The sequence below is a fragment of the Macaca nemestrina genome, chromosome 2 (genome assembly GCF_043159975.1).
Source record: "Macaca nemestrina isolate mMacNem1 chromosome 2, mMacNem.hap1, whole genome shotgun sequence".
NCBI lineage: Eukaryota > Metazoa > Chordata > Mammalia > Primates > Cercopithecidae > Macaca > Macaca nemestrina.
The window spans coordinates 51,638,980-51,665,109 of NC_092126.1; the positions used below are offsets into that span (position 1 = coordinate 51,638,980).

The 26,130-nt window shown below is 35.7% G+C and overlaps 1 protein-coding gene across 6 annotated transcripts in view; it reads right to left on the reverse strand.

Moving 5' to 3' along the window:
• LOC105470045 (helicase like transcription factor) overlaps positions 1 to 26,130 on the reverse strand; it is a 55,212-nt gene that overhangs the window by 25,049 nt on the left and 4,033 nt on the right. For 4 of the 6 annotated variants that reach the window (XM_011721758.2, XM_011721757.2, XM_011721761.2 and 1 more), the window contains exons 3-13: positions 19,941 to 20,107; positions 18,273 to 18,406; positions 17,276 to 17,373; positions 15,318 to 15,392; positions 14,986 to 15,177; positions 11,917 to 12,012; positions 9,049 to 9,124; positions 7,651 to 7,744; positions 4,987 to 5,066; positions 4,851 to 4,895; positions 3,625 to 3,714 (exon numbers count right to left, since the gene is read on the reverse strand). In XM_011721758.2, the coding sequence (XP_011720060.1) occupies positions 3,625 to 3,714; positions 4,851 to 4,895; positions 4,987 to 5,066; positions 7,651 to 7,744; positions 9,049 to 9,124; positions 11,917 to 12,012; positions 14,986 to 15,177; positions 15,318 to 15,392; positions 17,276 to 17,373; positions 18,273 to 18,406; positions 19,941 to 20,107 (1,147 nt within the window). The remainder of the gene's footprint in view (positions 1 to 3,624; positions 3,715 to 4,850; positions 4,896 to 4,986; positions 5,067 to 7,650; positions 7,745 to 9,048; positions 9,125 to 11,916; positions 12,013 to 14,985; positions 15,178 to 15,317; positions 15,393 to 17,275; positions 17,374 to 18,272; positions 18,407 to 19,940; positions 20,108 to 26,130) is intronic. The other 2 variants (XM_011721759.2, XM_011721762.2) reach the window with 1 other exon arrangement.

Below are 26,130 nucleotides of genomic sequence, written 5' to 3' on the forward strand. Positions count from 1 at the left end.
TCTTATGTAATCTCCTCCCACACGCCACCAGGACTGATCTGTGTGACCAACAGAATATAGCAGAGAAGATAGTATGTCACTGCTGAAATAGGTTATAAAAGAAGAAGCTTCCATATTGGGTGTGTGAGCTCACTCTCATACTCATTCTCTCCCTCCAATCTTTTACTCTGGTGGAGCCAGCTGCCACACTGTGAGGCCACTCAGGCAGCTTATGGAAGGATGCACGTAGTGAGGATCCGAAGACTACAGTTAGCCAGCAAGTAATGAGGTCTGCTGACAACTATGTGAGTGAACTTGGAAATGGATCCTCCCTAAGTCGAATGTTCAGATGACGGCAGCCCCTGAAGAAGAGTTTGACTGCAACCTTGTGAGGGACCATAAGCCATTAAACCATCCAGCTATGCCATTCCGATTCTTAGCCCTGTCAAAATGTGTGAGATAATAAATGTCTGATTTTAAATGGTTAAGTTTTAGGATAATTTGTCACGCAGTAATAGGAACTAATATATTTACAACAAAAATTCTTAATACTTTTCTGTGGAGCATGTTTAAAAATAGTAATAATAAAGTGTTTTTACAAATTCTTGAAATAAAATTCTAGAGCTGGTATCCCTTACCAATGGAGTATCTTTCAGTAAATTTAAAATGCAAATTTCTGAGTTTTCAAAAAATTGTATTTCCACGCTAATTTCAAAATTAAAATGGAAGGTGAGCAAAGTATAATACTATATCTATGTATCATTCACAACTTGCTTTTTTCTCTCAGTGCTGTCTACAGTAGTCCCTCCTTATCCACAGGGGGTACGTTCCAAGACCCTCAATAGATGCTAAAAACCATAAATAGTATCAAACCCTATATATAATGTTTTTTCCCTATATATACCTACGATAAAGTTTAATTTATAAAGTACGTGCAGTAAGAGATTAGTAACAATAACAAAGAATAAAATAGAACAATTATAACAATATACAGTTGACCCTTAAACAATGTAAGTTTGAACTATGTGATGCACTTACATGCAAATTTTTGTTAACCAAATGTGGATTAAAAATACAATATGGGCTGGGTGCTGTGGCTCACGCCTGTAATTCCAGCACTTTGGGAGGCAGAGGCGGGTAGATCATGAGGTCAAGAGATCAAGACCATCCTGGCTAACATGGTGAAACCCATCTCTACTAAAAATACACAAAATTAGCTGGGCATGGTGGTAGGCACCTGTAGTCCCAGCTACTTGGGAGGCTGAGGCAGGAGAATTGCTTGAACCCAGGAGGTGGAGGCTGCCGTGAGCCAAGATTGCGCCACTGTACTCCAGCCTGGGCAACAGAGTGAGACTCCATCTCAAAAAAAAAAAAAAACTAAAACACCAACCACAACAGTATTTGCTGATTGCAAAACTCATGTATATGGAAGGCTAACTTTTGATATATACCTGCTGTCCTGCAGGGAAGACTGTGGGACTTCAGTATGCACACATTTTGGTAGACACAGGGGGTCCTGGAACCAACCCGACATATACTGCAGGATGACTGTACTGTAAGAAAACTTATGCGAATGTGGTCTCTCTCTGTCTCTCAAAATATCTTATTGTATATAATATTTTAGAACTGAAACTGTAGCACGTGAAACTGCAGATAAATAACAACTGTGTTTGGGATTTATACTTATTAGTATTTGTAGCTCTAGTGTATTCATTTTAACCAATGCATAGCATTATACTGCATAAGCAGATTACAATTTATTTCCCATTCCCCTACTGGACAATATGTACATTATTTCTTATTTCATTAAAATAATGCTGCAATGAAAACCATTTTTTCATGTCTCCTTATTTATATCTACAGAGTTACAGGTGGTCTACATTCAGCTTCATTATATTTTTGTCCAGTTGCTCTCCTTGGTAATTGGCACTCCCATCAACAATGCATGGATTCCTGTTGCTGCGCAACTTTGTCAATACTTTGCATTGTAAGATTTTTTAATGTCTGAAAATATGATGGGTAAGAGCATCCCCCTATTCCTTTATGTTTTTGAGACACGGTCTTGCTCTGTCACCCAGGCTAGAATGCAGTGGCGCTATTACGGCTCACTGCAGCCTCGACCACCCAGGCTCGAGTAGCTGGGACTACAGGCGTATGCTACCATGTCTGGCTAATTTTGTGTATTTTTTTTTATAAATGGAATTTTGCCATGTTGCCCACCCTGGTCTTGAACTCATGGGCCTCGGCCTCCCAAAGCGCTGCAATTTCAGGCATGAGCCACCATGCCTGCCCCTACTATTCCTTTAATTTGCATCTCCCCAATAATTCTTAATCAGTGTATCTTTTCCAATGTTAGCTGGTTATTTGGGTTTTCTTTCTATGGACTCCACAGGTATATCCTTTGACTATTCTCCTATTGGGTGGTCTTTTTCCTATTGTTTGGGAAATTCTTACATAGTCTAGAATTGAATCCTTTGTGAGTTACACTTAATACACATTATCTTCTTCAGTTTTATCATTTTTTACTTTTGTTTATGGTACCTTTTGATGCATGGAAATTTAAAATGTAGTGGCATTTAATCAATCTTTTCCTTACGACCTTTTGTGCCTTACTAAAGAGATCACTATCTACCACAAGGACAATTAGGATTATGGCTTCTGTTTCCATTCATAGAATTTTGTTTCTATCTGCTTCTCTTTCAAAGGTATGCTTACTTTGGTTAAAACCAAAATGACATACAGCTGTGACTTTTAAAATTTTCTCTCTTGTATCACAGCTATGCATATGCAACTGAAAGCGGTTTCCAATGTGTAATTTAATTCTATCTCAACTGAAATTTCCACATTTCTTTAAATTTCTAAAATTCCACCCAGCATGCCTATATTTTCTATTTCTAATGATCTGATTCTTGGACCAAAAGTCAGCTCTTTCTCATGAGTCTGTTAGCTCAAATATCACCTTCTTAAACAAGCCCCTTCAAGTCAATCTTTACTTCATTATCCTCCTTTATTTTCTTCACATTACTTCTCATTATTTAAAATTATGTTGACTTGCTTATTGTATGTTTCTCTCATCATTAGGTTATATGGTCTATGAAAACAGATAGTGTGCTATATCCCCAACATGTAAAATAAATGGAGACCAAGGGACAGAGATATAATTTGTACCAAATCTCCTCAACCTTAGTTAAATATCTTCCCATCTCAAATATTCAGTCTCTTAAGCAGTGTTGTTTTCCTATGAATTACAAAATATAAAATCAGAACAAAGATCACTAACATTTTAAAATGAAAAGCAAATTCTAATACCAAAAGTTAAACCTTTAACTTAAATTAATCCAAATTAAATTAAGCTTTAAAGCAGCCACAAATTGCTTTGTGCCTTCACTAGAAGAAATATTTCTGCTATTCAGGAGTAAGGGCCCCCCATCACATTTTGGCCCTAACTAAAACAAATACAATAGGAAAATGCACCAAAAGGGAAACAAATTATGATGTAGTTTTGTTTTTTTAATGGGATATATACTTTAAAAAATAATCTCTATTTTCTAAATTTCTTGTAATATGGCTTTATAACTTAAAATGTTAAATTTTTTCATTCAAAAACAGAAAACAAAAAACTAGAAAACCAGGATATTTACTGACCCTTTTTCAACATTTTCTTTCTTGTTGTAGGAACAGATGAAGTTAATGCACATGCAAATGCCACATCTTCTATAACCTTAGAAGATCCTGCTGATAAAACAACAAAGAATCTTAAAATTTTTTCAAATTATCTCCTGTGCTAGAGAGTACAGTTACTTTCTAAGGGTAAGAAATAGAATACCTTTTTCACACTCTTATTTTAAGAGCTTATATTATTAAGCTAAATATTTGGTAACCAAAATTACTACCTCTGACATTAAGCATATCTTTTCAACTGAGAGAAACGATATAGTCATTCATGGTAAGACTTGAGGAGAAGAAATGAAAGTAGGAGCAGTTGGCCGGGCGCAGTGGCTCATGCCTGTAATTCCAGCACTTTGGGAGGCTGAGACAGGTGGATCACGAGATCCTGGCTAATATGGTGAAACCCCGTCTCTAATAAAAATACAAAAAATTAGCCGGGCATAGTGGTGGGCGCCTGTAGGACCAACTACTCGGAAGGCTGAGGCAGGAGAATGGCGTCAACCCAGGAGGCCGAGCTCCCAGTGAGCCGAGATTGGGTCACTGTACTCCAGCCTGGGCGACAGAGCGAGACTCTGCCTCAAAAAAAAAAAAAAAAAGTAGAAGCAGTCATATGCAAAGTGATTCAGTTCTCAGGTGGAAGAAGAATTTTTCAAGGAAACAAATAGTTTGATTCCTAATGATAAGGCTGCCAAATTTACAGATCAGTCAAGATGATCAGTTATTTCCCAAATTGCAATACAATTTCTCAACGAATGAGAAATATAGTACGATCTGAATTACAGGAAAATAGAGCATATTTTAAAGAAAAAGAAAAAATATTAATTACTTTCACATCTGTATAATAATGTAAACTAACAATAACAGTATTGCCAGGAAGACATTCTCAACCTAATTTTGTAATTACTATTCATACTACATACATAGGTTTTACTGAAGTCATTTTATAGGTAGTAGAAAATTGTTCTAAGGATAGTTTAAATATTATTATACTGTAGATTTTAATTTGCAACTATTCATTCATTTTTCCTCCTTTACAAAATTAATTTAACACCCATGGTAAGCTCCACGAAGAGTTCAAATGTAAACATCAGCCAAGTTTAAGAGCTATTACTAAAACATTCCAACCTAGCGAGATACAAATCAATGGAGTTGTACTTTAATAATCTTGAAGTCTAGATTATGGGTATATAGTATACACATACCTTTTGCCCTGCCTTTAGTTTCGGACTGTACATTTTTCAGTTTGCCTAAAAATAAAACAAAAATAAACATAAAAATGTGCAAAATAGGACATTAGAATATAGGACACATTATCAAATCAAATCTATTACATGTTACCTTTCATTTTCTGTGGTAATTCACTTGTTTCAATTTCCTCTGAATCACTGCTTTCTATGTACTGGACAGCAGTTTTTCTTCTAAAATTAAGTATACACAAAGAAATTTTTGGACCAACTCAAATCAAAATAAGATACACGAACATGTTTAATGCAATAAAAAACTTTTGTACTACTTGTTTATTTTCTAAAAAATTTTTTAAAGATTTTGACAAATGAAAATCAAATCTGCTAAAAACATTCTGCTTTCATAACCAGACAGATGCATTTACTATACAAAATGGAGTACTACTGTTACTGTTTTTGGAGACAGGGTCTCACTCTTTTGCCCAGGATGGAGTACAGTGACACAGTCAGAAGTCACTGCAACCTCATACTCCTGGGCTCAAGTGATCATCCCGCCTTAGCCTCGGGAGTACCTAGGACTACAGGTGCGTGCCACCACACCCAGCAAATTTCACTATTATTAAAATAAATTTGATAGCCGAGAATGGTGGCAGGTGCCTGTAGTCCCAGCTACTCATGAGGCTGAAGCAGGAGAATGGCGTGAACCCGGGAGGCAGAGCTTACAGTAAGTGGAGAATGCGCCGCTGCACGCCAGCCGGGCCAACAGAGCGAGACTCCGTCTCAAAAAAGTAAAATAAAATAAAATAAAATAGAGAAATTAAGTCATTCTAAAAAATTAATAATTTCAATACAAGGTTCAATATTTGGTAGTTCAACTAAAGCATGTAAAACTACAACAAAAAAGAATTGGCTCTTGGCCAGGCACAGTGGCTCATGTCTGTAATCCCAGCACTTTGGGAGGCAGAGGTGGGCGAATCACCTGAGGTCAAGAGTTTGAGACCAGCCTGGCTAACATGGTGAAACCCCGTTTCTACTAAAAACACAAAAACTAGCCAGGTGTGGTGATGCATGCCCGTAGTTCTAGCTGCTCAGGAGGCTGAGGCAGGAGAATTGCTTGAACCCGGGAGGCAGAGGTTGCAGTGAGCCGAGATCGTTCCATTGCACTACAGCCTGGGTGACAAGAGCGAAACTCCGTCTCAAAAAAAAAAAAAAAGAAAAGAAAAGAAAAGAAAAGAAAAGAAAAGAAAAATAACTGGCTCTCAAAGAAAATACTTCTAATACAATGAAATAAGCAGCCAAAAGGCAAAAATATAATTCTTTCACAATAGAAAATATCATACATTTTGTGTAGAAAGTTTAACAGTGATTAAGTGCCTAAGAGCAAAAAATTCTGAAGTCAGACTGCCTAGCTTCAAATCCTCATTTCACCAGTAATTTGTTATGTGATTTTAAGTAAATCACCTAATATTCTTCAATGTCTGTTTCCTCATAAGATAGAAATAAAAATATAATCCTCATAGAATAAAATGTTACTACATGCAAAAAGCCCCTAATGTTACTACATGCAAAAGTCTGTTACACAATAAGCATATCTGTATTAGCTATAACACATGTGTCAGTTGTTGTTAGTTTTTCTCATGTCCTCACCATTATTATTTCTATGTCTTTTAATCTGATCCAGTCCAATTAACAGTGTTGTGTTACCCAGGTTTATGGTAAGTTCAAAGTTGTAACATTTGTCATTTATCTAAATCTGAAGGAATTAGATTTAGATAACACTGATGAGTGCTGGCTTTGTGCTTAGTTCAGACGGCTATTAATGACAAAACAATTTACACAGCCACAGTTTCAAAACCTTTGTTGATGAAATAGCTAGCAGAGACAGATTTGCGATGACTTGTGTAGATACTGATGGTAGACAATATAACACAACAAAAGCCCAGTTTTTAGACCTACCTCAGAAGATAAATGAAGTTTGTAAAGTTAACAGATTCAAGACAAGATCAGAGGGGAATTACATCTTTTTTTAAATTCTCCCTCTAGTCTATGTTAATAAAATACTGTTCATAAGTAACTTTATCATGTCTTATTTCCACTACATGTGAAGAACTGAAACAATCAAGAATGCTTTTGTCAAGCTATCTAATAAAATATTCCTCAGTTTTCATCCCCTTAAATCCACAAAGAAAACTTCTAAAATCTCAAAAAAAGCAAAAATCCCAAGATCTAGATCTCAGTTCCTTGATAAAGTAGAAAAAAAGTAGTAGAAAGATGAATGATTATTAAAATTTACCATTTCTTTTATAGGTCAGTATCATTTTTCTTCATCTGTAAAATGAGAATACCCTATCTGCCTAAGTCATCGTGATCTTGGTAGTTTCAAATAAAAGAATGTATTTGATAGAACTACTTAACAAATATAATGGTCATGGTCATCTTTATCTCTCTCTTTTTCTTTTTTTTTTGAGACGGAGTCTCGCTCTGTCACCCAGGCTGGAGTGCAGTAGCGCAATCTTGGCTCACTGCAAGCTCTGCCTCCCGGGTTCACGCCATTCTCCTGCCTAAGCCTCCTGAATAGTTGGGACTATAGGGACCCACCACCAGGCCTGGCTAATTTTTTTCTATTTTTAGTAGAGACGGGGTTTCACCACGTTAGCCAGGATGGTCTTGATTTCCTGACCTTGTGATCTGCCTGCCTTAGCCTCCCAAAGTGCTGGGATTACAGGTGTGAGCCATTGTGCCCAGCCTCTATCTCTCTTACACATAAGAAAACAGGGTCTAAATAAACATATGACATAATCAAACCATAATAGTTTACCTTTTGGGGCGGGAGCTAGACAATTCTGACATGCGACACTTACTCTTCTCCTTGACATCTGAAATACTGGGTTGTTCACTACATCTAGATGCTTCTATTTCAAAGAAAAATGCAAATATAAAGTATTAGTAAGGTGTCTTAGAAACTAGTATTATCCCTCTTAAAACCTTGGTTTTCTAATTACTGATTTTCAGTTTTCTTAACATCTTCATTCCTTTCATTACTCTATTTTCTCTACTTTTTTCCTATTCTAGTATTTCCTCATTTCTAATTAAAAAGTACCTTCAAATTTTTATGACCCAGTCTTTTCTTTGTACTCATCCAGCCAATCCCCACACTAGCTGAATGTTTTGCTGTACCAAGGCAGCTAACAGCTACTGGAACCACAAATAGGTGCTGTTATAAATTTACATGTTCAAATCTCAGCTGTCACCTTGTGTCACTTGGTAACTCTTCTTACTAAACACTGTTCAGCTCCCCTACCCATTCATCAGCATGATCCATACCAGAATGATCCATACTATATTGACCCCTTTGCCTAGATTCTAACTCCTTTTATTCCAAGATGACCTATTTCACTTTACAAAGAAAATGAGATGGTATCTTCCATAAAAATCTCAATTTTCCTATCTTTTAATGCACTCATTTATCTATACTTTCCCTCAACCTTACTTCTTTCCTTCTACTGCTAACTCATCTACCTATTCTCCTGATTCTATTGCCTCCCACAACCTACTAGTCTCTCTACTAAATCCAAAATCTCATGGATTCCTTTCTTAAAACCACAGAACAAAATCAAAAACAAAAAAAAAAAACCTCATCTTACCCTAACTCAGCCACCTATTTCTTTCCTATTCCAAACTTAATAGCACACAACTGTTATTTACAATTTTTCACCTACTACTCTTAAAATATTTTTGTTCTGTTCTAATCTATCTTTAGAAATTAACTTTATGAAGGTCATTTAACTGTAAAATCCACAGATCTCTTTCCATTTCTCCTATGACTTCAGAATTTGGCTCTAAAGCTAGCTTTTCAGCATTATCTGCTGTCATCCATGCGTATTACATTTTAAATACAATAAAATTCACTGAGGTCCCAAAATAAAACATATTCTTTTTAAAGTATCCTTTCATGAGATTTTTTTTCACAACCCAAAATGCTCTTCCCCAGTTCTCTAAATGGTATACTACCCAATTCAATCATCTCCTTGATGAAACCTTTCCTACCAGTACTCAGGAAAGACCTTTTAAAAAAGAGATCCTAAATTTTTGTACAGTACAAAGCCAAAACTAGAATTACAATATTAGGCTGAAAAAACACAAATCAAATATTGGGTCATATTCAAATTAAAGTTTACCAGATCAAATATTGGGTCATTTCAAAATTAAAATTTACCTTTGCTTAGTCCATCTGCCTTTTCACTGGTACTGTTTCCTCCAAGTTTCATAGCGTCATCGTTAACATTACATTCCTGGGTAAATAGGCATACTTCTTAAACAGTACTGCTATCAGTTTTAAATAACTTTAAATGCATCCTGTTTTATATTGCTTTACTTTGCATAATAAAAATGACTTAAATTGCTACCCAATTCTGGAGCAACTGAAGGGGAGGGTGAATAAGTGAAGAGGAAAATATACAAATTGATTTAAAATTTTTTCATGGGTATCTCAAAAAAAAAAAAAAACTACTTGGTCTTTACCTTTTCAAAAGGAATACCAAAAGCAAATCTTAATTATAAATGACACATTAATGAAAAATTCAAGAACTGGGATTTACTTTATAATTAAGAATTCTCAGACTTCAAACTTTTCAAATCAATGTTCCATGTTCATATGGCGCCACTGCACTCCGTCTCAAAAAATAAAATAAATTAAAAATCCAATAGAGATACATAACCAGAAGAGTTACTTTAGATAGTTAACGTCTAAGCATTAGCTCCGAGAAAGAGATAGTAAACATGTTTTTCATCAAACGTCCTATCCAGTCTTCAATAATTACTATAACCATTTATATTAAACAGTATGGGGGAAAAAAAAAACGAAACGTTTATTCAAACATAAAGGATGTCCTTTGCATTCATCTTCTTCCTTTTTTCTTTTTTTCTGAGATAGAAATTCATTCTTGTTGCCCATGCCCAGGCTGGAGTGCAACGGCACAATCTTGGCTCATTGCAACCTCCACCTCCCAGGTTCAAGTGATTCTCCTGCCTCAGCCTCCCGAGGAACTATGATTACAGGCATGCGCCACCACACCCAGATAATTTTGTATTTTCAGTAGAGACAGGGTTTCACCATGTTGGTCAGACTGGTCTCGACGTCCTAACCTCAGGTGATCTGCCCGCCTCGGCCTTCCAAAGTGCTGGGATTACAGGCATGAGTCACTGTGCCCAGCTTTGGATTATTCTTTATATCAAAATATTTTGCTCAGCAAACTTTTTCTCTATAAAGTTCAAAGATAAACTTTTTATCAGGTCCAAGCTGGATGAAATAATAGTATGTTAGAATCTAGAGGAATTTAAATCAGTATTTCAGTATACTTATGTTTGGAATATCTAAACACACTTGAAAGAGTGACTTTTTTTTTTTTTTTAGTAAATCCCTGGCTGGAAATCACATCTTCAGTTGCCATTTCAATTAATGTAGCAACCCAAATATCCTAAAACCTTCCTACTATAAAACACACCTCAAATATGTAACTGATCTTGGGGAAAAATAAGAGAAATCCTTATTGTTAATTGATAATTTCTCAATTAATACTTGAGACTAAAGCCGTAAGCAGTCTTACGTGCTTCTATCAAATCTGGTAACCTAAAACTTCAGTTTCAATAACCAAATGTAGGAAGAACAAGATATAAAACATTAGGTTGCTCAGGGTGAGGAACTGAATCTGAGACTTCAACAGGTTTAACTCTCAATAAAAGTAGAAAGTAGGAAATATAACTAAGTGCAGACATTAATAAAATAAAATCTCAATAGCACTGACAGGAAACTGATGTACTGCCTTCACTGAAAACTAAAAACAGGGAAGAATGGCAATTCAGAAGAGTTCAGAAAAGAAGTATATTGCATACATCTTTTTGCTATTTCCTTCTATTTAAGTTATTTGAATTTTCAGGTAAGAAAAGAAGTAACTGTTCCTCTCTAATAACATTTATTTTTCCCACTAAACTAATTTTTAATTCTTAGAGACCAAATATAATGTTTATATTATATACATATATATATACACACATACACACACACACACAGTTTCAAGAAAAGTCACCCTTATTCTCATCACTAGGATGTAAGTTATTATTAACATTTTGGTACAGATAGTGTATGTGAACAGACTTAAAACACACATGAATATATTATTTACAAAGTGAGGAACCAAACTTCACACAAAGATTTGTACCTGTCATATTTTAACTAAAAAGAATCATGAAAGTGATTATTCATAAAAAATACTTAATGGTTGCATTGTTTTATTAATGTAAGTTTTATGGGTATATCGTTTAACTGTTCCCTTGTCAAAAGATGTTTCAAATTGTCCACTTTTATCTTATTTTTATTTGTTTTAGAGACAGGGTCTCACAATGTCACTGAGGCTGGAGTGCAATTGTGCAATCATAGCTGACCATAGGCTCAAACTCCTGGGCTCCAGCAATACTCCTGCTTCAGCCTCCCAGGTAGGTGGAACTACAGGCGCCAGTCACCATGCCCAGCCTTTAAAACAATGTCGAGGAAAAAAAAAAACTTGTACTTTCTTTAGAAAAAATGAATTTCTGGTAACTCCTTTCAGACAGTTTCTTAGAAATGGCATTACTGACTGGCAAAATTGTTCAAAGATTATAAACAATTTTAAGTCTCTTGATACAAATTATCAATTGCTCTCAATCATGTGACACCTGCTGGTGGCTCACACCTATAACCCCAGCACTTTGGGAGGCTGAGGCAGATAGATCGCTTGAACTCATGAGTTTGAGACCAGCCTGGACAACATGGCGAAATCCCATGACTTGAGACCAGGAGGCAGAGGTTATAGTGAGCCGAGATTGCAACACTGCACTCCAGCCTGGGCAACAGAGCCACACCTTGTCTGAAAACATAAAAAGAAGGTGGCACGAACTTTCATTCTTATCAGCCACACATGAGAGACAGAGAGATCATTCACCACATTTCTGAAAACACAATTTCTTGATAGTTTCTTTTACTGATGAAATATAAAGATTTCACAATAAACTGGAGGTTTCACATAAAGTGCACTTACTACTACTTTACCTTCTTCAGTAGATTCTTTTTAATTCTTTCAATAGGAAGAGGTCTGCCATCATGGAAGTTGGTGAGGATTACTGCAATGGCTGTAAGAGTTTTACCCTTAAAAATGTTTTAAAAAGAAAAATGGTCAGATTCTGAAACCCAGTTCACCAGAAAAACATTCCCATTTTAAAATCAAGTAATCGAATATCAAATATCATTCAAGGCCACAAAAGTGTACTGTATATTATACATGTCAATGAAAAATGAGTTAGAAAATGCTTTCCTCCACTGCATTATTAGGGAATTATTAAATTATTTACACTATAAAATACTACAAAGTATCTCTGAGAAATGTCATTTTATTGAATGACTGCTATTCTATAATTCTACATTTAACCTTGAACTATTGATTTTTATCATGCAACTATTTATAACTATTCATTTGCCATGAAGTTCAGAGCTAAAGTGATTAGTAATTCCAGTATGCATATAATTATTTTATTAAAATTTGACTTAAAGATAATACCAAGCTTAAAAGTCGTAACTTCTCCATAAAGCATAAAAGACATATTTCTTATGTATTTTTCTTAAGTGGAAGCATGTAATTTTTCAATGTTTACTGCAGCTTAATTCATAGTTAGCAATACAGAAGTAAATCTCTGGCAATTTTAAAGCAGTGTAAATAATAGCAGTTTCAAAAGTGTGGTCCACAGGCCACTGGGGATGGGGAGGGTTTCCCAGGAGCCCTTCACGAAAATGTGAAGTAAAAACTGTTTTCATACTACTACTAAGACAGACCTTACTCTGTCAACATCTGCACTAATCCCACAAAAAGCCCAAAAGCAATGGTGAAAAAAGTGCCTCAGCATAAAACAAAGCAGCTGGTAGTAAGGGGTATATTAGTACTAGTCATCACATTCTTAACTGCCACATAGTTTTTTAAAAAAGTTTTCCTTAAGAAAGTTCTTGGCTGGGCGCAGTGGCTAAGGCCTATAATCCCAGCACTTTGGGAGGCTGAGGCGGGTGGATCACCTGAGGTCAGGAGTTCAAGGCCAGCCTGACCAACATGGTGAAACTCCGTCTCTACTAGATACAAAAAATTAGCCAGGTGTGGTGGCGCATGCCTGTAATCTCAGCTACTTGGGAGGCTGAGGCAGGAGAATCACTTGAACCTGGGAGGCGCAGGGTGCAGTGAGCCAAGACTGAACCACTGCACTCCGGCCTGGGCAACAAGAGTGAAACTCCATCTCAACAAAAAAAAAAAAAAAAAAAAAGAAGAAGAAGAATGTTCTTGATGAAGCAGTACACATTAATTTTATTAAATCTCATTACTTAAGTACAAATCTTCTTAATATTCTGTGTAGTGAAATGGTAATTACATATGAACTACTTCTGTTGCGTATCAAACTATGAGGGTTAGCTAGAGAAAAATCACTCAAGATGGGAGTTATAAGCTCAACTAATCACTTTTTTCATGCAACACCATTTTTACTTGAATGACAACTATCAATCACGACTATCTAAAAGATATTTTCTTAAAAATGAACAAAGTGAGACTGTCATCTACAAAGGAAATAACTGAGATTATTTGTAAATGATAAAATGTGAGTTTTCAATAGAAAATTAGAATGTTGGAAAAGTTGTGACACTATGAACATAGTGCCTTCCCAAAATGTAAATGATTTTCTAATAACATCAGTGGTAACATTAATGAATATAAGTTTTGGATATTGCATACGAAATACATCAACATTTGGCAGGTCTGCCCAACTCAATGAACCAACATTTTCTAAAAGAGCAATGCTTGGTGTTATAAAAATCATACATGGGTAAAATATCCATTCAATGGGCAAGATACGCAAATAGATTTTAATGGAACAGGGTATAAAAAGCTCACTGATATGATTTAGCATTCTGTATTACAACAATTAACCTTTAATAAACTAATACTTACTAAATTTTGATGTAGTATATCAAAGAAATCTGCAATTACCTAAAAAGCTATTAAAATATTCCTTCCTTTACAACTACATACCGTCGTAAGGACAAACTTTCTTCATATACTTCAACCAAAACAACCTAACAGAGCAGACTGAATGAAGAAGCAGGTGAGAATTCAGCTGCCATCTATTCGGCCAAACACAGAGATGTGCAAAAATGTAAAACAATGCCAGGTGTCTCAACAAAATTGTTAAGTGTTTTGGCATACTTTTCATTTAAAAATATGCTATTTATGTTAACAAGTAATGAGTTTGTACTGTTATCTTTAGTTACCACTGGCTAATACTATAAATACTGATAACAGCACCCAAAAACAAAAGTTCTTTGAGATCATTAATTTTTATAAGTAGAAGGGGTTACTGAGACCGAAAAATATAAAAACTGCTAGTGTAAGGACCCATAAATATTACTCTGCATACCACGATATTTGTGCTGGAATACAACTTCACATAACATTGTTTTGTCTTTACTTTTTAAAAGAAAACCTATGAAAGACAGGTCACCCTGAATTTCAAAGAGCAAAGAAAATTGAGAAACATGGCCAGACAGGGTGGCCTACATCTGTAATCCCAGCACTTTGGGAGGCCAAGGCGGGTGGATCACTTGAAGTCAGGAGTTCAAAATCAGCCTGACCAACGTGGTGAAACCCTGTCTCTACTAAAAATATAAAAATTAGCTGGGCATGGTGGCACATGCCTGTAATCCCAGCTATTTGGGAGGCTGAGACAGGAGAAATGCTTGAACCTGGGAGGCAGAGGCTGCAGTGAGCCAAGATCGCGTCACTGCACTCCAGCCTGGGTGACAGAGCAAGACTCCACCTTAAAAAAAAAAAAAAAAAAAAGAAAACTGAGGAAAACATCTTTATACCATTATCGTTACCTAATTATTTTAATTGTACTTTAACCAAACCAAAACTTTACCACTATTTTAAGTAAAAACTATAGGAAACACTGTGTTCTACAAAGATAGTAAAAATCTAGTCCCAAACTGGTACCAACATATTCCTATCTCTTTTTACTTCAAAATTACTTTCTAGAAAATCATCATCACAAAATTAGATTTTATTAACTAAAAAAAAAAAATAATTACCAAACCCATATCATCAGCTAAAATTCCTCCATGGACATTTTCTGGTCGGTCCTTCTCAGAAAAATTTGTTATTGTGTTATAGTATAAGTCATTTCGCTGTTCCCAGAATGGTGGAAGTTCTTTGCTGTTTTCCCGTGACACCATCCAAGCTAGAGCTTGTTTTTGATGTGGAAGCAGTGGTGTTTCAATAGCCTATAAAAAAAAAGTCATAAAGGCAAATACAGTAAGTCATTCCTTTTTTCACATGCAGATCCTGCGATTAAACAAAGAGTAGATTATAAGTACGTTTAAACATTCTGAGTAGTCTTAAATAAAAAATACTGGTTCAATACCTCAGCTGGTTCCATTTCATGGGTTTTATCATCTTCTTTCAAATCTTCAAACAATTTGTCAAATTCTGTTTTAAGCTACAACAAACAGCAACAAGAAATAATGTAAAACAAACTAATTAAAATAATACTTGCATGTAAGTCAGATTTGAAATCATTTAGTTAATTAACTGACATTAATGTCAAATGGGCCAGGAGTGGTGGCTCATGCCAATAATCCCAGCACTTTAGGAGACCAAGGTGGGAGGATCAGGAGTTTGAGACTAGCCTGGACAACATAGTGAGAGATCTCATCTCTACAAAAAAATTTTTACAAAATTAGCCAGGCATGGTGGTACATGCCTGTAGTTCTGGCTCCTAGGGATGCTGAGATGGGAGGATCACTTGAGCCCAGCAGGTAGAGGCTACAGTGAGCCACGATTATGCCACTGCACTCCAGTCTGGGCAAGTAAGTAAGACCCAGTCCCAAAAAATTAAAAAACTGAAATTAAATTAAATTTAAAAAACACAAAATAGTCAAACGTCAAAAAGGCACATAAATCAACCCTAGGATTACACGACTCACCGAAGAGATAACGAACAGGTGTTTTAGTTTTTAGTAGGTAAAAGAATATAGAAGAGTTTTAAGTCCTGAGTTTCAGTCACAGTTTTATCACAAATAAGCTTACATACAAGTTTTGGCAAGACTTGACCTTTATGGCCCCATGTCTTATTCCTATAAAATGAAAGGGATGAACTAAATTTAGATTGTCTCTAAGGTTCCTTCTACCATTAAAATTCTGTGATGCTATCAGTTGTATTCAAAATATTTTGTCAGTCCTACTAGGTCAATGATATTCCATTTATTATTACTGCAATAAGGAACCTGCCATGCACTATAGGATACTTTTATTATTATGCTAATTTAATTGACTATTTAAACTAGGTTAGTCCAATTTTATATCAACATATATGTGATACAGATATTTTTTGAAAATTAACACATAAACACAGCAGCAACTCAGAAGAAATCAGGCCAGGACTTTTAAAAAATCAGAAGTAACCTGGGGTTTATCTACCAGAAACATGCTCAAGTCCTTCTAACAATAAGCAGGGGAAATATGGTAACTACAATTAGTAGATAAAAGGACTAACACTGGTAGATACAAACATCAAAAAAAGTTTAATGTTATTTTTAAATTGATCAGCATTAGTTTATTTTATATACTTTTTTTCAAAGAAATTCAGCATAACGTCATCCTAAATTATAAATTAGACAAAGATAATGTGAAGAATTGGGAGTTAATTCTTTCACACTGCATTTGCAAAATTACTGAAAGGAGTAAGTCTCAACTTTAATTTTTTTCTTAAAATTACTACATGAACATTTAAAACATTTCAAATACAAAAACATGCTATGCATAAACAGTAACGTGTGTGTTTTGCATGTTAGGTACAAATGTTCACGTATGGATTTATTTCTTATCAGAACTTTTTACATAAAATGTTAACATGCCGGGCGCGGTGGCTCAAGCCTGTAATCCCAGCACTTTGGGAGGCCGAGACGGGCGGATCACGAGGTCAGGAGATCGAGACCATCCTGGCTAACACGGTGAAACCCCGTCTCTACTAAAAAATACAAAAAAAAAACTAGCCGGGCGAGGTGGCGGGTGCCTGTAGTCCCGGCTACTCGGGAGGCTGAGGCAGGAGAATGGCGGGAACCCGGGAGGCGGAGCTTGCAGTGAGCTGAGATCCGGCCACAGCACTCCAGCCTGGGTGACAGAGCGAGACTCCGTCTCAAAAAAAAAAAAAAAAAAAAAAGGTTAACATATATATGTATATACTATTCTATAACATGTTTCATTATAAATATATTTGAAGATGATATAATACCCACACGTACATATTCATCCTGTTCTTTTAAATACAACCCGCAACATTTGATATTCACTTTTAGATTACAAAATAAAAGAGAAGCACACCTGTTCGGTTGTCATCTGTACTGCAGCATGCACTGGCATACTATAGCTTGGTCCAGCTCTTCCAGAGCCCCAACCACTTTCCAAATTGAATCCTAAAGCTATAATTTACAAAATAAAAAGAATAAAGCCATCAAATAAAATAGGTTTTTATCTTTTATTAAGTAGCTTTTAAAATGTTCATAACAGGCCTGGGTGCTGTGGCTCACGCCTGTAACCCCAGCACTTTGGGAGGCCAAGGCAGGTGGTTTGCTTGAGACCAGAAGTTCGAGACTAGCCTGGGCAACACGGTGAAATTCTGTCTGTAAAAAAAATACAAAAATTAGCAGAGCATGATGGTGTGCACCTGTAGACCCAGCTACTTGGGAGGCTCAGGTAGAGGGATTGCTGGAGCACAGGAGGTCAAGGTTGCACCGAGCCATTGATCGTGGCCACTGTACTCCAGCCCAGGTGACAGAGCAAGACTCTGTCTCAAAATATATACACAAATAAATAAATAAAATGTGCATAATAAACTGCATTAAAAGCCTTGTATTTTAGAGGTTTTTAAAAAGCTAAATACTAAATCACTCAAAAAACACAAGTAATTCCACATTATTTGCACAAACTCTTGCCAAGCACTCCTTTTCATTCACTATTAGAAGATTCTCTTTGTCTAAAATTTATCAAAAAGAATGTTTAAAGTCAGGGGTTTCCGATGTTACCATTAGGGAAAATTAGGGGAGGGTATATACGAGAATTCCTTGTATATATACTTTTTCTTTAATTTTTTTGTTTAATATCCCCTCACTATTCTGACCGTGTATATTTTTATGTGTGAATCTATTTGAATAGAGGCAAAAGGAAAAATCAGAGACTTTCTCAAAAAGACTCCTGAAAAAAACTTGTACCTTGGAGCCTTGAGCACAAATTAGCCAACAAACTCCAAGAGAGAATAAATGTTTCATAATCCCTGCATCTTATAATATCAGAATAATATTAAGTCAAACCCTAAACTTACTTTTTGGTGCAGGACCCAATTTAAATCCATGTTTCTTCAACTGATCTGAAACCGCTTTTCTATTTTCCTCTTTTCCCCAAAAAGTCATATGCAGAGGCATGGTAAAAGCATTGTTTGCACCAAAAGGAACAACCCTATTATATTTGGGAGAAAAAGAAAGGGAAATTAGAAGCATTACTTTTTATCCCCACTAAGAAGTAGTTCAATATTTTAAGTGCATCATTTACATTTTACGTGGAAGTAAAGTAACAAGGAACCAGTTGGGCAGACTTGAAAGAAAAAAAGGACAAGGAATAGAATCACAATCAGAAGAAAAGGGTGATTTTTAGAAACAGAGTGTCAGAAAAAATTGAGAAAATGGAATAAAGCACTTTTAAAAATGCAAGGATGGCCTGTAAACAAGATTGTAATATAAGTAAAGTAAGTTAAATGAAAGGGTAGAGCTTCGGCTAATGGAACCACTGAGGGTAGTAACTCATTCTGCTTGGAAAATGGGGAATGCAAGAACTTGTGATTCACTAAGTTATTCTCAATAACTGAAAAACCTGATAAACTGAAAAAGGAGAAAACAAAGTGAGACATTACTGAGCATTTATTTTCTCTTCCAAACTCGCCTAGGATTATGATATGAATATCCTAAAAATTAGAATTAGAATATCAAGATCCTAAATATTCTGGATACTTAAATTGAGATCACAAGTACAAATGCCTAAAAGAGAAAAGGTAACTGAAAGACTAGAAAGAGTTTAAAAAAAGAAAAAAGAAAGAAATAGGTGATAAAACTGGGAGAGCATATGCCCTAGCTAAAGGGAGAGTTCCAGTCAACTGTTGTCATATGGAAGTGACAACTCATCCTGCATTGCCAGATTTTCCACTTCTTGAGAGAAAAATAAGGTTTTTGTATTTAAGGAAATAAATTAATATGTATAAAATGCAGACTAGCAAGGTATTTCAATATTAGTACTAAACGAAAAAATGTCTAAAACACTGTAGGGCAAAATGAAATTCACCTACATCATATCACAGAACACCAGTTTATAACCTCTGATATAAACAAACACTTCCAGGCCAGGCGCAGTGGCTCACGCCTGTAATCCCAGCATTTTGGGAAGCTGAGGGGGGCAGATCACCTGAGGTCAAGAGTTCGAGACCAGCCTGGCCAACATGGCAAATCCCTGTTGCTACTAAAAAATACAAAAATCAGCTGGGCATGGTGTCGGGCACCTGTAGCTACTCTGGAGGCTAGGGCAGGGAGAGTCGCTTGAACCCGGGAGGCAGAGGTTGCAGTGAGCTGAGATCACACAACTGCACTACAGCCTGGGTGACAGAGTGAGACTCTATCTCAAAATAAACAAACAAGCAAACACTTCCAAATTCCTAAACCTAGTTACCAAAAGGTTTGCAGAAATGGAATGTACTTCCTAATATTTGAACCAAGGTCTATTTTCTCCATGGTAATAATTCCAAAGGAAAATGAGAGGACAATTGTTTGATGGCTGGGGTAGTAGAAGTATGTAGAAGGAGAATTAAAACTTTATTTAACACATACCAAGAGTACAGTGATAGAAATTGTTAGCAAACCTTTATAGGCTCTAACAAGAAGGCCTAATTAGTTCAAAGACGACTATAATTCACAATTATTAAAACTAAATTCTGAAAGTACATTACCCTTCAACTTGTGCCAATTTGTTGTCCATGATATAGGCCAAAGCACCTGCAAGATCTTTCTTTAAATGGCCAACCTGATTTCCATTCACATTGTTTACTTTAATTGCATTCTTATCATAAGGGTTATTAGGATCTCGTTGTAATGCAACCATTTCATTATTATTAACCTAATAAAAATGATAAACAGATAATATTACATTATAAATAATAGACAATAACTTTGTTATACTTTATCTGGGATTTCCATTCATTTTTTAATGCTACTGCTAAACACTGCACATAAGAAAAATATATTTTCTTAGACACAAACTACAGAAATATTAACATATTTATTATATTATTTAATATTACTTTTCTAATCTATATTCATTAGGAAGTTAACAAATCCTTAATGTCTAAAAAATAGTCAAACGTAAACTAGCAAATTCAAATTATCTTAAAATTTTCAACATCATAACTTCTGAAAAATGGCTAACCTTTATTGAGTGCTTACTATGTGTCAAGCATTGGTCTAAGTACATTGCACAGACTGACTTTTTAAATCCTCACAGCTCTATTGGGAGGTACTATCATTATTCCCATTTTACAAATGAAGAAACTGAAACACAGAAAAGTTAAGTAACTTGCTCAAGGTCACAAAGTTAAAAAGTAGCAGAGCTAAGATCTGAACCCAGACAGGGTGGTTCCTGAGCCTCAATTCTCCAGAATCTAAAAGTCAGGGAATAAGGCATTTATAAGTCAGGATGGAACTAGGTAAGAAAAATATATCCAGCCTTCAACTCATGCCATTCTCATTCTACTTTATTAAAAACTGTATGATGTAACTTAAATATTATGATGTATATTTTTAAAAACTGAAGGAGTGTAACACAACAAAGAATGGTAGAACAAGGACTTTCAAAAATTTCTCAATAAAAGCAACAAAAGGCCAGGTGCAGTGGCTCACTCGTGTAATCTCAGCACTTTGGGAGGCTGAGGCAGGCGGAGGTCAGGAGATCGAGACCATCCTGGCGAACATGGTGAAACCCCGTCTCTACTAAAAATACAAAAAAAAAAATTAGCCGGGCGTGGTGGCGGGCGCCTGTAGCCCCAGCTACTCGGGAGGCTGAGGCAGGAGAATGGCGTGAACCCGGGAGGCGGAGCTTGCAGTGAGCCGAGATCGCGCCACTGCACTCCAGCCTGGGCGACAGCCAGACTCTGTCTCAAAAGAAAAAAAAAAAAAAAAAAGCAACAAAAAACTAGATAAATTATTTGCCAGAATCAAATGTTACAGAACACTGAGAACTAAATCAAAGGCTTGCAGAAATCTGGGTAACACTTATTCAAGAATAAAAAGAATAAACAGCTGAATAACAGTACTTCAGTCCCATCCCCAGCAATACTGTAGCCTTTAAAAATAAGAGCGTGTGGCCAGGCACAGTAGCTCACGACCCCAGCAGTTTGGGAGGCCGAGGCGGGCAGATCACGAGGTCAAGAAATCAAGACCATCCTGGCCAACATGGTGAGACCCTATCTCTACTAAAAATAAAAAAATTAGCTGGGTGTGGTGGCGTGCACCTGTAGTCCTAGCTACTTGGGAGGCTGAGGCAGGAGAATCGTTTGAACCTAGGAGGTGGAGGTTGCAGTGAGCCGAGATAGCACCACTGCACTCCAGCCTGGCAACAGAGCGAGACTCCATCTCAAAAAAATAAAATAAATAAATAAATAAATAAATAAACAAACAAACAAACATAAAAATAATAGCTTGTTGGGATCCTAGGTAAAGCCTGGCAGTCAACAGAGAAAAACAGAATGGAGTTACGGTTCTTTCAGAGATTCATTCCCAAGGAACTGTTATTCTCCTGAAGTTCCCCAGAAGACCCCACTTGCAAGGTTGACTGTATTTAACCTCTGAGCTCACCAAGTACAAAAAAACCTCCCTTGGGTGAATGTTTGTCAAAAACAATTTTCCAGGAAAGTGTTTTAACTTCATGGCTGCCTGAGGCAAAAAAACAAAAAGGCTTGTAAAGAAGAGCTAGGGAATGAGATGTCTGTGATGGCTTTGAAAAGCTCCAATGTATTTCTGGAAATCTAGAAGGCCATAAGCAGGCACAGGGCTGGTATGCATGACCAGGGCTGTGCACATTCTCAAGAAAGACCTGAGAAGGCCCTAAACTCTCACCTTTGCCTGAACTTGAGGTATTTAAACAAGCTAGAAGTGAAAGCTAAACCAGAGTTGTCAAGTGCCTTAGAATGTTGAAGGAATGTCTCAACATACAGAATTTCTCAGCAAAGAATGTGCAATTTATTTGTTCCAGCACAATCATTAGCTGACCACTAAGCTATCCAAGTACAGACTTCAGTGACCACACACGATAAAGGATAGACATCACAGAATTAATTCAGAAAAATCACTAACACACACACAATTAATTACAAAAATCAGCAACAACAAACCACCCTGGAAGGGAGGAGAATCTGATTTCCAGAGTTGCCACATTATTTAAAATGTCAAATTTTCAAGAAAAAAAGTACAAGACATGCAAGAAAATGAAAGTATGGTCTATACACAGAATCAATGTCAACTGTCCCCAAGAAAGTATAGATGTTTCACACAGTAGAAAAAGAATTTAAGTCAGTTATTTTAAATATGTTCAAAGGGGCTGGGCATGGTGGCTCACACTTGTAATCCCAGCACTTTAGGAGGCTGATGTGGGAGGGATCTCTTGAGGCCAGGAATCTGAGACCAGCCTGGGAAACATAGGAAGACCCCATTTCTACAAAATAAAAATAGAAAAATTAGCCAGGTATGGTGGTACATGCCTGTAGTCCCAGCTACTCAAGAGTCTGAGGTGGGAGGACTGCTTGAATCCAGTTCAAGGTTACGGTGAGCTATGATCACGCCACTGCAGTCCAGCCTGGGTAACAGAGCAAGACCTTATCTCTAAAAAAATTAAAAAGTTCGAAGACCTAAAGCAAACCATTTCTTTTGACATGAAAATGCATGTCTAAAAGCAGGAAAACAATGTCTCACCAAACAGTAATTCTAGAGTCAAAAGGTACAATAACTGAAGAAAAAATTCACCAGAGAGACTCAACAGCAAATTTGAGCAGGCATAAGAAAAATCAGTGAAGCTGAAGATAGGTCAATTGAGATTATACAATCTAAGGAACAAAAAAATGAAACACATAACACAGCCTCAGAAACTTGTAACATCAAGTATACTAACATACATACATAATAAAAATACCATAAGGAGAAAAGAGAAAGGGGCAAAAAAAAAAATTTAAAGAAATAACAGCCAAAAACTTCCCAATTTGATGAAAACTACTACTCTACACATATAAGACGCTCAACAACTCCAACTAAAATGAACTCAAGGAGATTCACACCTGATCACATCATAATCTGTCAAAAGAAGTTTGAGACCAGCTGGGACAACAGAGCAACAGTTTCAAAAAAAAAAAATTATTTAAAAAAATAAAAAATAAATTTTTAAGCATAATTTTTTGTAATTTTTGTCCTATCTGACTAAAAAGTATATAAATTATAAATCTTTGTTGATAGGTATACTACATATATAAAGATATACCTTGTATGATAATAGCACAAAAGAAGGCAAAAGGATGGAGCTGTGAGCAAAAGTTTTTTTCGGGGGTTTTTGTTGTTGTTTTGAGACAGAGCCTTGCTCTGTCGCCAGGCTAGAGTACAGTTGCACAATCTCGGCTCACTGCAACCTCTGACTCCCTAGTTCATGTGATTATCCTGCCTCAGCCTCCCGAGTAGCTAGGACTACAGGCAGGTGCCACCATGCCCAGCTAATTTTTGTATTTTTAGTAGAGATGGGGTTTCACCACATTGGCTGGGATGGTCTCGATCTCCTGACCTCGTGATCCGCCCACCTTGGCCTCCCAAAGTGCTGGGATTACAGGCATGAGCCATCATGCCCGGCTGCAAAGTTTTTTTATATACTATTAAGTTGGCACTAATCCAAACTAGGTTCTTATAAATTAAGTTGTTAATTGTAGTCCCTAAAGTAATCATATGTAACTCAAAATATATAGTAAAAGAAACAAGGGAATTAAAATGGTACACTAAAAAAAAAATCTATTTAACATAAAAGTGAGTATTGGAGGCCAGACCCAAATGCTACATATTGTATCATTCCATTTACATGAAATGTCAAGAGGAGGCAAATCCATATACACAGGAAGTAGAATGATTCATGGTTGCCAGGGAATGAGGGGTAGAGGTAATGGGAGTGACTACAAATGGGAATGAGGTTTCTTTTTGGAGTAATGAAAATGTTTTGGAACTAGATTGTAGGGATGGTTGCACAACCTTATGAGTATTCTAAAAACTACTCAACTGTGTACTTTAAAATGGTAAATTTTATTATAAATGTATCTCAATTTTTAAAAATTCCTTTAAAATATACAAGAAAGCGGCTTCAAACTTCTTCCAGCATCAGTCTACTGACTCAAGAGATTACAACCAGAACCAAACAGAGTATTAGACAGATATTCATCTCTAGCCCTTTGGAGATATTATCTATGAGGCATAGCTATGCTCTCTCCCAGTCACCACCCCTCTGCCACTGCCTACAGGATGATCTTTTTTAAACCGTATTATGCAAATCCTAGAAAATACATAACCAAAAAAAAAAAAAAAAAAAAGCAGGGCACAAAACTAACAATTTTTGAGCATTTCATCTCAAATAAGGTATTACATAATTGTAATTTATCATAATAAGCTATCATTACAAATAACTACTAGAATTTTAAATAAAATATATGAGCCAAAATATTGGAGACTATAAAAACAAAAACATGGTTCCAGCAGCAAAAAAAAAAAGAACATATAAAAAACACACAAAGAATAACAAAAGGAATGAGAATTAATCATAACAGAATACTCATACCCTGCATAACAACATTTCAGCAATGACAGACCACATACATTATGCAATAGCAGATTATAATGGGGCTTCACTATAGAAGTGTACCATTTTTTATCTTTTATACAACGTTTTTACTGTACTTTTTTCATGTTATATATGCTTAAATACACAAATGTGTTACAATTGCCCACAGTATTCAGTAAAGTAACATCTTATTCACTCTACGTTCCCACAAAGAAATCATCTAACACATTTCTCAGAAAGTATCTTCATTGTTAACCAACACATAACTGTATTTTAAAATAGAAAAAGAAATAAACCACCTTATTATAAAATAAAGCCATTGATGGGTCAAAAAATAAAAAATTTAACCATACACTTATTGAAAACACACTTAAAAAAAAAAAACAACAAAACAAAGAAAAAATAAAAATAAGAATAAAAAAACACCAGAGTTAAAAATAAAGAATGATACTATATAACAAATCTTGGTGCCTAAAGGCAATGCAATATTTACACGTTTAAAGATAAAAAGATTAAATGACTCAAATTAAGGTTCAAATTGCAAGTCCAACAGAAAAAAAAAAAGAAAATGAACCTAAGTAGAAAAACCGAATGTAAGAGAGTAATTATTAAGCCAAGAAACATAATCATTAAGAAAAATCTACAAGAGGCTGTCTTGAAATGACGTCACAGTTAATCAATAAAAAAGACACAAATGTATAATGCAAAGAATAAAAAAAGGAACACAACCACCTTTTTTTTAAAGTTTTTAAAAAGTTTAATGGAGCCAATAAGGCATATAAAATTGTGTTCTGGCAGACATTTAAAAAATGGCACATTTTATCAAAATTTGACAATTCATTGTTAAGAGTACTGAAATTAAGGTTCAGAGCACCAACTTAAAACCACCAAAAAAATGGTTATTCAACTTGGAAAGAGGAACTAGAACCAAGGCATAAACGGGAGTTTAAATACGTGTTCCTTGATCTCAAAATCCTTCAGGAATAGGAGTTCTGGTCACTTGTGAGCATCACAAGTTTGTCACACCACCAAATCCCAATTCCAGAAAATCTGAGTTACAATTTTATAAGGATACATGATTACTATGCACAATTCTATGGGAATAAGTTCCACTATCTAAATAAAATGGATGCTTTTCTTCAAAAATATAAATAACCAAAATTGACCAAAGAAGTACTTAAATTACGCTGAGTGAAAAATGCCAGACTTAAAATAGTACATATTGTATAATTCAGTGTACGTGAAGTTCTAGAATAGGCAAAACTTATCTATAGTGATAGAAATCA